At 39.4% G+C, this 15,121-nt stretch overlaps 1 protein-coding gene across 1 annotated transcript in view; it reads left to right on the forward strand.

The window, feature by feature from the left end:
• The window catches only part of LOC139721117 (GTP cyclohydrolase 1-like), a 57,423-nt gene extending 42,874 nt beyond the window's left edge, over positions 1-14,549 (forward strand). Inside the window, exons 3-6 of the mRNA XM_071632450.1 lie at positions 7,730-7,785; positions 9,293-9,324; positions 12,838-12,922; positions 14,423-14,549. Of these exons, the coding sequence (XP_071488551.1) occupies positions 7,730-7,785; positions 9,293-9,324; positions 12,838-12,922; positions 14,423-14,549 (300 nt within the window). The remainder of the gene's footprint in view (positions 1-7,729; positions 7,786-9,292; positions 9,325-12,837; positions 12,923-14,422) is intronic.
• The last annotated feature ends 572 nt before the right edge of the window (positions 14,550-15,121 follow it).

The raw sequence follows: 15,121 nt of genomic DNA on the forward strand, positions 1-15,121 counted from the left end.
AGTGATTACTAGCCTTTCAACACTTCCTGTCTTTTGAGACCATCATAGTAATTGTATCACCTGCAGATTGGAGAACTTGTCTACAGTGGTCACCTGTCCATAAAAACTACTTATTTTAGTCTCTCTTGGGTGATGTCTGTCAACAGTATTTAACTTATGTCAATGCTGCATGATATTGCAGAACTTTTTTTGTGTGGAAAAATGAAGCTTTCTTATCATTGATACCATTGATGTTACTATTGTTTTGAAAACAGCAAAACAGAACACAAACCAGAGCTAAGAGTGAGATGTTAATATTCTTCTTTTTTTTTTTTGGCATTAATGTTCAGCAGGAAGTAACTCTGGTGGTTTATCATAACACAATGCACAAAGAAATAACGAAGTTCACTAGTGCCCCCCCCCCCAAAAAAAAAGATACCGTTTTCCCCTTTGATATCAGTTTAATATTTGACTGCATAGAAAGCTGCTACAGCTCAGTGACATGACAGAGACCTGTATGAGTAAAGTTTAGACTGAACTGTAAACTTACAGCACATTTATGCTAAACTTTTTTCGTTTTTTTTTTTTTTTTTTTTTTTTTTGGGGGGGGGACATAAGCAGTGTATTGAAATGGTTAGTGCAAAACACAGTTGCATCCCGACTCACTTTGATATTAACGCCATTTCAAACTGCAATTTTTCTAGTCATGTTTACTTGGGAAGCATAAACGCATGTCACATTTATGATTGGCGATTCTCACTAATCACGTTTTCATTGGAAGCATGAGTACAAAATCATGTACATGCTAAACGGCTTGCTACAAGAGTGGTTTAAAGTTGAAATTTATATAGAATCTAGAAATATGACAAGTTTGATATCTACGAAAAGCTAAGAAGCTAGTTAACAAAACTGGATATCTTTTAGACGATGTAACTTTACCCCTAAACTGTTTTTGAGATTGAAAAAACACCCAATTTCCATGACCACATAGCTCCGTTTGCTACAAGAATTATTGGATTTGAGTGACGTCACCAAATGTGTATGAGCTGATTTGCCGTACGGCTATATGAGACCCGCTCTGGCAAAACCCGAAACTTCTTGGCAAATGTGATTTCGTGCTACAGCCCGAAAAAGGTCAAAAAATGACCTCAGGGACCAAATTGACATTTTGGTATCACGTTGTAGGGGAAATTTTCTAGCTTCTGATGATATCAACAACATTTTGAAATACAACCTACAAAATGTGGAATTTTGAAGAGAAAAGTGGGATGTCAATCTCAAAAGTTGGCCAAAATCTTACATCTTAAGACCAAATCGCCTTCGCTTACGGCAAAAATGACTGTTCTTTTGGCGATTGTGTCTTAGATATTCTGCGTTGAACCCTGACACATTTGGTACCTACAGAAAGCTCTACCTCTGCTTATTCCAAATATGGTCATGGCATGATGTCATGCTACTCACTTTCATTCATAAATTCGTCTGAAACATGCGTAAGTTTATGCAAATTGTCTCCCAGACACGTAAACAGCCTTGTTACCAAGACACGTGATCAAAATACGTGTTCACGATTGGTCAACTGCGCCGAGGACCCCCTTCTAATCAATTACAGCTCTTTGACTTAGTTATCATCCTTCATGAGTATGTAAGATTACCTCAGCTATACGCAATTCCCCCACAATGATCGATTTGTTGTGTCAATAATAACAGCAAATTGTGGCTGTACGAAGGAACAGCTGATCACGGCGATTGTGAATCTTGAGCTGACGATAGGTTTTGTGCTTTTAAAACTTTGTTTTTCCGTAAATTTATGGGTGTAAAAAATGATTCCAATGAACACAAACAAACAAACAAACAATTTCACGACGTGAATATATAGTTTTGGCGGACGATTTATTCTAGATTGACAACAAATTACACACCAATTTCCTGAAAAGTGTACACAGTTTGCCTGTAGATATGTAAATCCCACTGGGTTGCATACACATTTGGTGACGTCACAGATTTGGCACTTTTCGTAGCCACATCAAACTTTTTCCAGTGCTCAAATTTGGTAAAAATAAAAATTCTTATATTCAAAGCAGAGACAACTTTATTGCATGATTTATGTCAGAAGTTAATCAAAATAACATTAAATGATGGAAAACAGTCAATTTATATGATATTATTTCCTATAAATTTCAGCTTTAAAGCTTTTCAACAATATGCAGTGAATGTCCGCGAAATGGGCTCCTTTTCAAGCTCAAAAGAACTGAGCATAAACACTACCCCGGTGAATGGCATTTGGGATCAGCATTTCAAAATGCTGATTCCGCCTTCCGTAAATTGAGCATAAACACACCAAAAGCAAAGCCATAGCGGTTTGCTAGAGAACCAATGGCCAAAGGGGAAGGTCGCATTTTCAAACATGGAATCCTTGTCCCTGCACTTCCTGTCAAAACTTAAAGTTCGCACCCAAATCTTTTTACCAGTACATCAGTAAAGTGCGTTGCATGAGAGTGCAAACAAACCAGAGAGTACCTGCTGCAGAGTTATCTCCAAAGTTTGAGCAGCGGGCAATGTGGAGTAGACAGATTATGGGGTCAATTGGTGCTTAAAACATTTTTCTTTATTATATTGTCATGTTTGTTTGTTAAAAGGTGAAGGACTACATTTACATTTCGTAGCCCAGAAATAAAGATTCATCAGCAGTTTTTCTTTTTGCCGCAGCACTGAAATGTGCCCCCATGACCATTATCTTTTTAATGTTATTGTTCAAAGATCACACTCCACACATAATTTCTGAGCAGAGCCTTGGTGTGACCAAGTGTATGGGCACACGACATTTATTGCAACATTCATGGCTGTGAAGTAGATTTGTTATTGATTTTGTCTTTTCCTTGCTTATTTTTCAGCTAAATGGGTAGGGAGAGAAGGGGTACCATGGTCCAGAAAAATTATGTTTGTTTTGAGTCATATGGCACAGTATAGCCCTTTTTACACTTATGTTTCTTAACCCCATACTTTCTCTGACCCAGGACTATCGTTAGTCCCGTACCAATTTTTTTCAGCTTTTTACACTCGCCAATTAGTCCCGGAAAGCTCTTGTCCAGGGCTAAGGAGAAAGTTGATCTTTTCACACTCGTATTTATTAGTCCGGTACTTTCCAAACCACATGAATATTCATGATTACGCTGTGTACTGTACCCGTACACGCACTCACCGGCAGCACTTGATTACCTCGTTTCTGATTGGTCAGTGAGGGTCGGACTTCGTCTCTGTCGCTTAGCCCAGGATTGTTTTTTTGTTCTGTTTACACTCACTTGCTTGGCACCGCAATTGCGGTGCTAACCCTGCTATTTTGCAGGGCCAGATAGTATGGGATTATCGGTGGGGCTAGCCCACTTTGGCAAAAACGAGTGTAAACAGAAAGTGGGCTAAGGATAGTCCCGTACCAACGCTGGGGCTTAGGCCCCCCCTTAGCCCCACCGTTGGTACGGGACTAAGCAAAAATTTACAAGTGTAAAAAGCCCTTAAATCTCTGCATCCCATGTGGATGAGATTATGAATATTCCATTGAAACTCTGTACAGAGGACACACCATTCTCCTCAAGGCAATGAGGTGAAACCTCATGTCATGCAAAAAAAAATTATTAAAGTTTACAACAAGTAGTTGTAGATAGAATGTTGGCTCTCTTGTGGAGTGGTATGTTATGTCTTGAATTCTTTTGTTAGTGGAAAATTGAGCAAAGAAAATGGGATTCCATTCTTTTATTGGCGAAGAATCAACTGAATTCAAGAAGTACCGCTATCATACTTTACTTCTGTTAGAACTTGAATAGTGAAAATTATAAAATGATACCTGTAAAAAGTGTGACTATGGCACCAGTGTTCTTTCACCTGAATTTGACAGGTTTTAGAAGTTTCAACAGAGGCAAAGTACAATGTGTACAAATTTGAGGGGCTAAATTTTGGCATTGAGGTAATAATCCTCTATGGTGAGTCACTTCTAACTTGATCTTCTTTTTGGAATTTATGCCTTTGGGACATCTAAATAAAGTCTTCCCTGAAAACCACTGTTTGGTCTCCCCCTTCTGAAAACATGGTGAGAATAATAAAGCGAGTGTTTTTTAATAAACTGCATGTCTTACAAGCAGAGAGCTCTCTTAATTGCCGGTCTCTTTCATCATCTCTGTTGACTAGGTTTTGAGGAATTTAATATCAGGAGCTCACTTAGCAGACAAACAGAGTTTCAGCGGTAGGAAGATGGTAGCGCAGGTCTTCCAGACACTACCTTTTTGCCAGCGACATTAATTTCCGCCCTGTTGGCAGGAGTGTCTATTTACTTGTGGTTTTTGGTTTAAGATGCAAATTAAAGGTGCCGATCGTCTTATTCAGGCTGTCCCACAGTTCTGAAGAATCTGACATGCAGATGTGAAACAGTCCAGAGAATAACTTCAAGAGGCTTTAAGAACGGGTCTGTTGTTGCGATATATTTTTTCTAAATTAATTTTTCTCATTTGTCAACCAACATTCAAATAAAAAGACACACATATACACAATTGTTTAGGACAGTTTTTCATTTCTGATTGGTTTGAGATGCAAGGTGCAAGATATCTGGCCTTTATGCATACTCCTATTAAAAGTAAATTCAGACCACCATAATGGTAGAAATTTCATCAGATAAAGACCTAAACTTGGACTGCTGGTAAAATCCACATATTAAAAAAAAATGCTTGCACACATTATGTAGCTTCCACCACATGAAAGGTGACCCTTGTATATATTACTGTGCAGACATACAGTGCCGGATCACGATGAGTGAACTGACTAGCACAATTGTGATCAACCAAATTAGATTTCATTTTAATTTTAGTTGGCGAAACAGAAATTGTTGCTTGAGAAAGGCAAGGACATTAAAGTGTATCTTTGCCCAAAAAATTATTTTTGATATGTGAAAGAGACACATTTCAGTAGTCCATTGCACCAACTTTCAGCGAAAAGGGGTCATTAATTAGTGAAATAATGCATCTGAAAGTTTCTAAACACAATGGGTCTGGGAGGCAAGACTACAGCAAACCCTATTGTTTGCAGTGGGTTACGGAACCACAGCGGTTCCTGAATCTCCCAGACACAGTGTGTTTGGAAACTTTGAGATGCATTATTTCACTAATTAATGACCCATTTTCTCTGAAAGATGGTGCAATGGATTACTGAAATGTGTCTCTTTCACATATCCAAAAAAATGTTTTGGCCAAAGATACACTTTAAGGTTTCACTAACCCTATGGCGTAAACGTCCTTATCTTTTTAAACCCACAAAATAAACACTTTGGCATCTCAGCTTCATGCTATGACCGGTCATAACATAGAAGTTTCGTTCAGACGTCAGAACCTCGAGGTTGAGCTTGTAGTTAGGGACCGTGAAGATGCACTCGAGAATAGCTAACCTCGAGGTTAGCTCGATGTTAAGAGCCACAAGAAATCTTATGGTTAGCGCTCTAACCACGAGTCGGGGGGGGGGGGGGTCCCCACTCGTAGTTAAGCACCGTGTGGACACAAAAATCAACACACTCGAGGTTAAGATTCGTCATGTGGACGCACGTCGAAGTTAGGGGGCAAGAGCTTAACCTCGAGGTTAGGGCTTGTCGTCTGAACGTAACTAATGTTGAGATGCCTGGAGGCAATAATATCAACATTGCCCCAAAAAGCATTCCACATCTGTATACAATTGCACATTATGCAAATTGGAGGAGGCGATGATGTCATCGCTCGACAGGTGTATGTTTGTATGCTGGGACTCTTAAGATGGACAAGGCAGTGATAACCTTTATGTAGACTGCAGAAACTTTGCCCCTTGATGTCAGATTCCACTCTATTGCCTTTTCTATCAATGAATACAGTCTGATTGGCATTGATGATTAGAAGTCAAGGGTGCTTTAAAGGGTTTGAATGATCATATTGTATGGCTAAATATCATGCACATAAAAGATCCAGCTTCATTCATTCACTGCAAAGAGCAGGGTGCATAAGGCGGGTGAAGTGGTCCACCTCGCATCCAACTGGACCCCACGAAATACTTGCTTGTGCAGTTAAATATTGGCTTTCTACCTATCTTCTCAGATGGAAAAGGAAAGAAAGAAACATAATTATCTGATCCTATAATGCTTTGATGAAGTCGAACCACAAGTATAGTATATGCTTAGCTTTTTCAAAGACAAATGTTGTACTAGTGTAATGAAATAGCTCTCTATATAAGCAATAAATATTAAACGTTTTAACTGCTGAGATGCAGCCATGATGAATGAGATCTGCTAATATACATCATTATGGAACAAAGGAAAGATATTTCTTGAAGAACAGATCTTTATTTCTTTCGTTTTACTAATTACATCAATATGATATTATATGAAGTTACTTTCATATTTTTGTTGTCATAGAATAAAGTCCTTTTGATTACACACAAAGTATATTTCTTTAATCAAGGTCTGCCATTTTTAGCTCACCCGAGCCAAGGGCTCAAGTGAGCTATTGCGATCGCTCTTCGTCCGGCGTCCGTCGTGCGTCGTGCGTCGTGCGTCGTGCGTCGTCCGTCGTCCGTCGTGCGTAAACTTTTTACATTTTCATCTTCTTCTTGAGAACCCCATGACCGATTTTCACCAAACTTGGCAGGTAGCATCCCTAGGGGGATAGGATCTCAATTTGTTCAAATGGGCACCATGGCCCACCTGGGGGGCCCCAGGGGGGCCCAAACACCCTAAAATTAAGGAATCTTTAAAAATCTTCTTCTCTAGAACCAGAAGTGATAGGGCTTAAATGATACTATGAGTAAGTACATTGAAGACTGTAGTTTCAAGTTTGTTCATGGGGGAATCAGGGGTGCCCCCCTTGGGACCCAGGGGAGGGGGGGTGGGGAGGGGTTCTAATGGGGCCTAAATTGTACATTTTCATCTTCACTTTGAGATCGCCATGTCTGATTTTCACCAAACTTGGTAGTTAGCATCCCTAGGGGGACAGGATCTCAATTTGTTCAAATGGGCACCATGGCCTACCTGGGGGGTCCCCAGGGGGCCCAAACCCCCTAAAATTAAGGAACCTTTAAAAATCTTCTCTAGAACCAGAAGTGATAGGGCTTGGATGATACTATGAGTTAGTACATTGATGACACACATAGTTTCAAGTTTGTTCATGGCGGAATCAGGGGTGCCCACCCCCCCCCCCCCCCCCCCCTTGGGGATCCAGGAGAGGGATGGGAAGAAGTCCTACAGTTGTAATGGAGCCTGAATTGTACATGTTCATCTTCTTCTTGAAAACCTCATGATGAATTTTGACCAAACTTAGCAGGTAGCATCCCTAGGGGGATAGAATCTCAATTCCTTCAAATGGGCACCATGTCCCTCTTGGGGGGCCCCTAGGGGGCCCACCCCTCCCCCCACATTAAGGAATATTTAAAATCTTCTGCTCTAGAACCAGAAATGATAAAGCAAAGTTAATATCATGAGTTTGTACATTGATGACTTTAGTTCCAAGTTTGTTAATTGCAGATCCAGGGCTGCCCCCCCCCCCCCCCCCCCCCGAGTTGAGGGGGGGGGGGATCCATATGCAGACCTAAAATGTCCAATGTTCTCAGGTAAAAGTGTGCAAGAATGCATGGAAGGTAAAATTGCGATACTCGGGTGAGCGCGTGACCCGCGGGTCTCTTGTTACAATAAAGTATAAAAGAAGAATGCATTTTGTTTCTCTACCTTTGACATGAACTTGTATGTGTACTGCAGGTTTCTGTCGGATACTTGCCAAACAAACGTGTTCTCGGCCTCAGCAAAGTAGCAAGGTAAGGCAGAAGTTGGACCGGGTTTGTCATTGTTTGATTTACCTTTTCTACCATGTATTTTGTGAGTTATTTGAAGAAAATCTGTTTTGAAATGACTGAGATATCATTTCAAAACCAATTTATAATTGGATATAATCTCAGTCATTTCAAAACCGATTTTCATTAAATAAACATTGAATCCCTCTTAGAATTGTATGCTCTTTCATATTCTATAAGGGGTTTCTCATTATCTCACAAAAAAGTTGGAAACATGAAGTCCCATCTCAATCAAAAGTATATCATCCCTTTAAGCGGGAGACACACAGCTAGACGACGTCCTTTGCAATGTAAGCAGGAGAAAAGACATCTAAAGCTGGAAACACACAGCTAAAGCAGCAGAAATTTAAAGTCGAGCTGGAGATTTTGAGAAAATGGGTTCAAAGTGGGAGAGTTGGAGTCTCTGAAGGACAGGAATGCCAGTTCTTTTGTATTATGTGTAGTTTAAAGTACTCTATAAGCTGTTATTTTTGCATACAGATATCTTTGCAAATGAGGCGGTCACTGACATTTTCACGAGGTATTGTTTTCAGGCTTTTGAAACTGAGGCTGTCATAAATACATTAATGCCTAGTCTGTTTGATATATTTTTGTGTGTTAAATTTTCAGTCCAACAGTGATTTGCGAAATTTTCGAAGTTAAATCCTCTCAAAATTAACAGCTTATGCAGTATGCGATTGTGGAAAACATTTATCAGAGGGTATGGTAGGAGACTACTTTTCTTCTTATCTTCTTCCTCTATTCTTACACTTTCCCCTCATTGCTTCTTCTGTGTGGATACAGTGCTGTGATACGCAGGTAGGATGCATTCCGCGCATATTATATGTGTTTGTTATATGAAGAGTATACATGAATGCTGATGCACTCCAGCATATAACCAGTGGCTGCAGGAGGTGGGGGAGCGGGCCCATGAACCCCTGCAAAGTTTCGGACAGTAATGCTTTGCCCCTTTTTAGGAGCAGTAGTCTAGGCTGTGTGGACCGCTGTTGTGACCAGTGTTTGATTCAGTCTTTGATAGAGTCATTTAATAAGGCACAAAACTGAAAAGGCAAACTCACATCAAGAGATCCAATAATTCATGTAGTATCATACTATTACTGATCGAGGGATGGAATGATGCGAGCTGCCAATATTAAAAGTTTCAACTTAGTTTAGAACCTTTCAATTTCACAAGAATATGATTTGTATATTTTTTTTGTATATCTTTGATGGATGTGGGATAAAAAAATTGAAGTGAAAGTATAATCTCAGTGGAAACAATATAAGTTAGAAAGTTCTACCATGAAAGTGGGACAGACATTTTAGAATAAAACAAACAGACAGAGAGTACCCTCCCTCCCCCCTTAAAAGAAAAGAAAACAAAATACCAACAATGACTCCGGCACTATATATCACAGGATTAGTAAAAAGAAAGGAAATTAGCCTACATTTTGAGATATTTGTTTTAATATCATTTTTCTTTTTCTTTCAGACTTGTTGAAATCTACAGTCGAAGGTTACAAGGTATGTATGGATGTTTGCCACCTGCCATTTATCTCAACATAGAAACTTAGAAATCCCCATTTTAGGGTTATATTCTTAATCGATGGCAAACACCCCCACCACCGCAGATGCCATGCACGGCATCACCATCACCATGTCTGCCAACATCACATTTATCATCACTACCACCACCACCACTACCATCATTTCACCATCACTAACGTCATCACTACCACCACAACCATCACCGTCACTGTCACCATCACCATCACCATCACTGCCATTATCACTGCACCATCAATACCACCATTTTTGTCATCCATCTCCATACTATCACTACCAGCATCACCATCGCCATTACTAGACCATCACTTCACGACATGACTATCACCATCACCACCACAATCTCCATTACTACCACCATTACTTTACCATCACCATCACTATCACCATCTCCAGTACCATCACCATCACTGTCACCACCACTGTCACCATCACTACGATCTTCACCATCACTACCACCATCACCATCAATATCACCACTACCACCATCACTTCACCATCACTACCACCATTACCATCACCATCAATATCACCTCTACCACCATCACCATCAATATCACCACTACCACTATCACTTCACCACCACTACCACCATCACCATCACCATCTCCATATTATCACTACCTCCATCACCATCGCCATTTAACTACACCATCACAATCACCATCACCACCACAATCTCAATTACTACTACCATTACTTCACCATCACCATCACCACCACAATCTCAATTACTACTACCATTACTTCACCATCACCACCCCAATCTCCTTTACTACCACCATTACTTCACCATCACCATCACTATCACCATCTCTAGTACCATCACTGTCACCATCACTACAATCTTCACCATGACTACCACCATCACCGTCTCTATGACTATTTCTGTCACCGTCTCTATGACTATTTCCGTCACCATCACTACCACCATCACTTCATCATCACCATCATTGCCCTTCCCTGTCTATGTACTGTGATGTTATCATTTATCAGTAGCAATAGTATGCAATGATGTTTGATATGAACTCAGTTTTCCTGAGTGTAAAGCCTGCCGCACACTACATGACCCGAGGTTGTATGACCTTCCAAACATGAGACCAGGGCCCCATTTCATAAAAGATGTTAGGATGACAACTCTTGCTGGAATGACAACTTTCCACAGCAAACAGCCAATCAGGAAGCGGTATTCTTGTCGTTACCATGACAATAGTCATTCCAGCAAAGAGTTGTCATCAAATAAACTCTTTATGAAATGAAGCCCAGGTCGTGCGACCTGTCAATGCACTCTATGCGACCTGACCTTGAACCTGCAACCTGCCTCCCACATGCTTTAGCACACAGTGCATGAGCAAGCTAGCAGCTAGCTGCAGCAAACCACAACAAGTTGAAAAAAAATTCAACCTACCAAAACTTTCCGATCAGGGCCCCATTTCATAAAGAGTTGATTTGATGACAACTCTTTGCTGGAATGACAATTGTCATGGTAACGACAAGAATCCAGCTTCCTGATTGGCTGTTTGCTGTGGGAAGTTGTCATTCCAGCAAGAGTTGTCATCCTAACATCTTTTATGAAATGGGGCCCAGGTCATGCAACCTAGTCCTACGTCCTACACTAGGGTGTTTGGTGACGTCAAACCGACAGTTAGGTCGTACGACCTCTTGATCGTGTAGTGGGGTGGGGGGGGGGGGGGGGGGGCTTTATAGAATCTGCCACATCCTTCCTTCACAAAGTGCAATGACCCATAACAGCCATAGGATGTGGTGGTAAACGTAGACCTGGCTATCCAGGATGTCACAAAACGCCGTTGCCTTGAAATTTTACATCATATTGCAAGCATGCGATTGGCTTCGTTTGATTGCTAAAAGAATTTGAACCTTCTGTGAGTGATACTTCCTCTACTGCCATTCAGCATCTGTTTGCATGGGTTAGTCAATACTGGGCACTGATTTGATGAATGAGATCATGTAACGGTGGGAATTTTTTGTTATGTTCTCCATAAGAGAAACTGTTCATGTCAACAAATCGCAAGTAATACCAAGCTATGACATAATGATGATGATTTCAATGAAATCAAGAGAATGGAAATGTCATGTCACATGCAATGCTGAAAATGATTGTACAATTTTGGTTGAGACCTAACCTCAGGTTTATAACATTTTTAGGTGACATAATGAGAAACCTCTCATGCAATGTGAAAGAGCATGTAATTCCAAGAGGGATTCAACATTTATTTGATGAAAATTGGTTTCGAAATGGCTGAGATATATCCAAAACAGAGCAATATTGATAAAAGGTGGGATCCACCTTTTATTATTATTGCTTTACATTGTTCTTTAAAGGGAAGTTAAATCCAAAGAGCAATGTGGATTGAGTGAAAGCAGCAACATTAGTAGAACACATCAGTGAAAGTTTGAGGAAAATCGGACAATCGATGCAAAAGTTATGAATTTTTAAAGTTTTGATGTTGGAACGGCTGGATGAGGAGACTGCTGGAGGATATGACGTATGAGTGGACAACAATACAAAGAAAATATAAAGGAAATTCAACAAAAATTCACTTTTCTAGAATTATGAAAGAGCAATGGACCAACCGCTTTCAGAAAGCAGAGGTAATAATTGCTACCCTTAACATATGTCAATATCAAGTTGATGGAATTTGTAATTCTCATGAAAAATGGATTTTTGTAGAATTTTCTTTATATTTTCTTGGTATTGTTGTCCACTCATACGTCATAACCTCTAGTAGTCTCCTCATCCAGCGGTTCCAACCCCAAAACTTTAAAAATTCATAACTTTTGCATCAATTGTCCGATTTTCTTCAAACTTTCACTGATGTGTTCTACTATTGTTGCTGCTTTCACTCAATCCACATTGATCTTGGGGTTTATCTTCCCTTTAATGTCTCAGTCATTCCAAAACTGATTTTCATCAAAATAAATTGTGAATTCCTCTTAGAATGATATGCTCTGTATTATTTCACAAGTTGTTTCTTGGTATCTCGCAAAAAGTTAAAAGCCCAATCCACATCTCCACCAAATACTATCCCATCTATGGAAGGATGAATAGTAATTTGCAATGCACACAGATATGTGGTATAGGGAAAAGGTGTATTAAAATTCACAAGTCTTTGGAATGCCTGGCATTTAGTGGCAATATTATCTGCTTCATGGTCCGCTGAGATTTTTATGACAAGTTGGAAGGTAATGTGCTCTCAGAATAGAGTGACCGATCAGCACAATATGATGCATGATATCTTTTGTTGCCAGGAATAGGCCTATAGTGAATAATCTTTTAAATTCAGGATTTGAAAAACTATCACCGGTAGGTAATAGGTTTGTCAATAGCATCTCCAAACTATATATGGTTTTGTGTTTTTTTGGGGGGATGGAACATATTGTAGGTTTTCTCTCCAGCCTGTCATCATATTACATAATGTATGAGCAACGTTTTTATGGTCTTGTTTCCAGTGCAAGAGCGTCTCACCAAACAGATCGCCCTGGCGGTGACAGAAGCCATTGCACCGGCCGGAGTAGGAGTTGTCATAGAGGCCACGTGAGTTGCCGCCCGTTATTTCTTGGCATCTTTGTGCGGTTACCATAGTTACTATCTCATGTATGAAATATGACCTACCATCACCACATCGCATGCTTGGGTCTTCTCTTTATGTTTTTGTTTTTTGCTTGTCATTCACTGTTATCTTGTTTGCCAAATAATGGAAAATATGGATTCGTTATTGACGCACGTCTTGATTTCTTTGTGTAGACACTCAAGTCTTTGAGATGTTTGGGTTTGTGTGTTTCAGTCTTATTTGTTACTCATGTAAAGGTGGGATAAATGCATGGGGAGAAGATTTTGAAAAGGTCAACAGCTGCAATGCATTTTTCATAGACCAGACCGTCAGAAGATTACAATAAACATCTAGATGTGTATAGGAGCATGTATGTGCAATTACATGTTTGCACACATATTTTTTTTTTCACAATTGTGACTACGTCTGTGCAACAGAGCAAACCTTGAAATGTAAATTTGTTCATGTGATAGGATTTCTCATGTAGATTGATGTTGATAAAGAGACAAATACAGTGTGTGTGTGTTTGTGTGTGTGTGTGTGTGTGTGTGTGTTTGTGTTTATGTTTTATTAAAGAAAAGGTTTGGGCTTATAGCTATTGGTGTCAGTACAAAAAATAACTTTGTCAAGAAAACTTGGTTTATTCTTTTATCTATCATCATCTATTTATTTCTCAGTCTGTCAATCTATGTTATCTATCTATCTGTCATTTATGCATGAAATGAATGCACAAGTACGTACATGTATCATTAAATATTGAATTGAATATGTGTTATAATTTTGAAGTATTTGAGGGTTTTATGCTCAAACCATACCTAGACTTTAAAGACTTTAGTGCCTTTTTGATTCAATTCTAAATGATGAGATAAGTTCTTTTCTTTTCTTTCTTTGTGCTTGACTGTGTTTATTGAACATGATAGGGAACATATGTTTATTTCATTTTGGCATTTTTCATTTTCCAGAAATGCTGCCAAAAATTATGCATGTATTAGTCACCCCCTGGCATTCAATTGGTACTTTTGGAAGTAAGCCAAGTTTTACATGTGGTTACATTGATTAGCCTGAGCTTGAAGTGTAATCCCTCTCAATACCAGCAAATACACCCTTTAGATCTGTATGCAGACCATAAACGTTAAGTATAAAGGAAACATTTGTGGTCGTGTGGTATTTTGGCCTTTCAGGATGTTTATAGCCTTGACATATTGAATCATATGATACAAATGTGCTCTAGCTTTGTCTATATGTGTGTTTATCACACCATGCATTGCATAATGGAACTCAATTTGTGGACTAGTCACTACGATTTATGTTCCAAACTTCATTATTTTCAGTTTGTGCCATGCTTATACACAAAAATGGAAACTAATGTGAATGTAAGAGTGTGTTGCATGACTGATAAATTGTGCCTGAGAAAAAGGGGGCCAGAAAAAAAAATTGTAATGTGCATTTTCTTCCCTTTTTCTTTTCTTTTCATATTTTTGCAGGCACATGTGCATGGTGATGCGAGGAGTGCAGAAACTGAACAGCAAAACCATCACCAGCACCATGCTTGGTGTCTTCCGGGAAGATCCAAAGACCAGAGACGAATTCCTCACTCTCATTAAGGGTTGACGCCTTGGAGGAGGAGGAGGAGGAGGAGGAGGGTGGGAGGGGGTGGTGGGAAGGAATGGTGGAAGTATTGGGGTGGGGAGAGAGGGATGATGTGGTTATGATGGTTGTGGGTCATCACTGTAAAGGATGATTTTACACCTGTTGAAAGTTTGTCTGATAAGAAAGAGAAAAAGTATCCAAGCGCAACAATGAATATTTGATCAAAATCAGATCGCTTATAAGAATTAGAGAAGTTATGAGTTGTAAAGTTTCGCTTGTTTTCTCGAACAGTTGATATGACACAAATGAGTGAGTTGATAATGACAACTTGCCATATTGTTTGTCTGTAAAACTTTTAATCAGGGTGAAAATATGACCCTGTCTCAAATCCTTATGTATATCTGATTGATCAATATTTTGAAGTTTTTCAGCAATGCATAAAAAGTTATATACTTTTTCAGGAGAAGAGTTTAATTATCATAAGTTTGTTGTATATACGATCAATGGAAAATTGTAAGGTGATGACAGCATTGTCTCACTCATTTGCATATTCATACCAACTGTTTGAAAACTGTTTTGCAAAATTTAGAGAA

This window comes from Diadema antillarum, unplaced genomic scaffold, assembly GCF_040938485.1.
Source record: "Diadema antillarum isolate AM-2024a unplaced genomic scaffold, OU_Dant_1.0 scf00000013, whole genome shotgun sequence".
Classification (NCBI taxonomy): Eukaryota; Metazoa; Echinodermata; class Echinoidea; order Diadematoida; family Diadematidae; genus Diadema; species Diadema antillarum.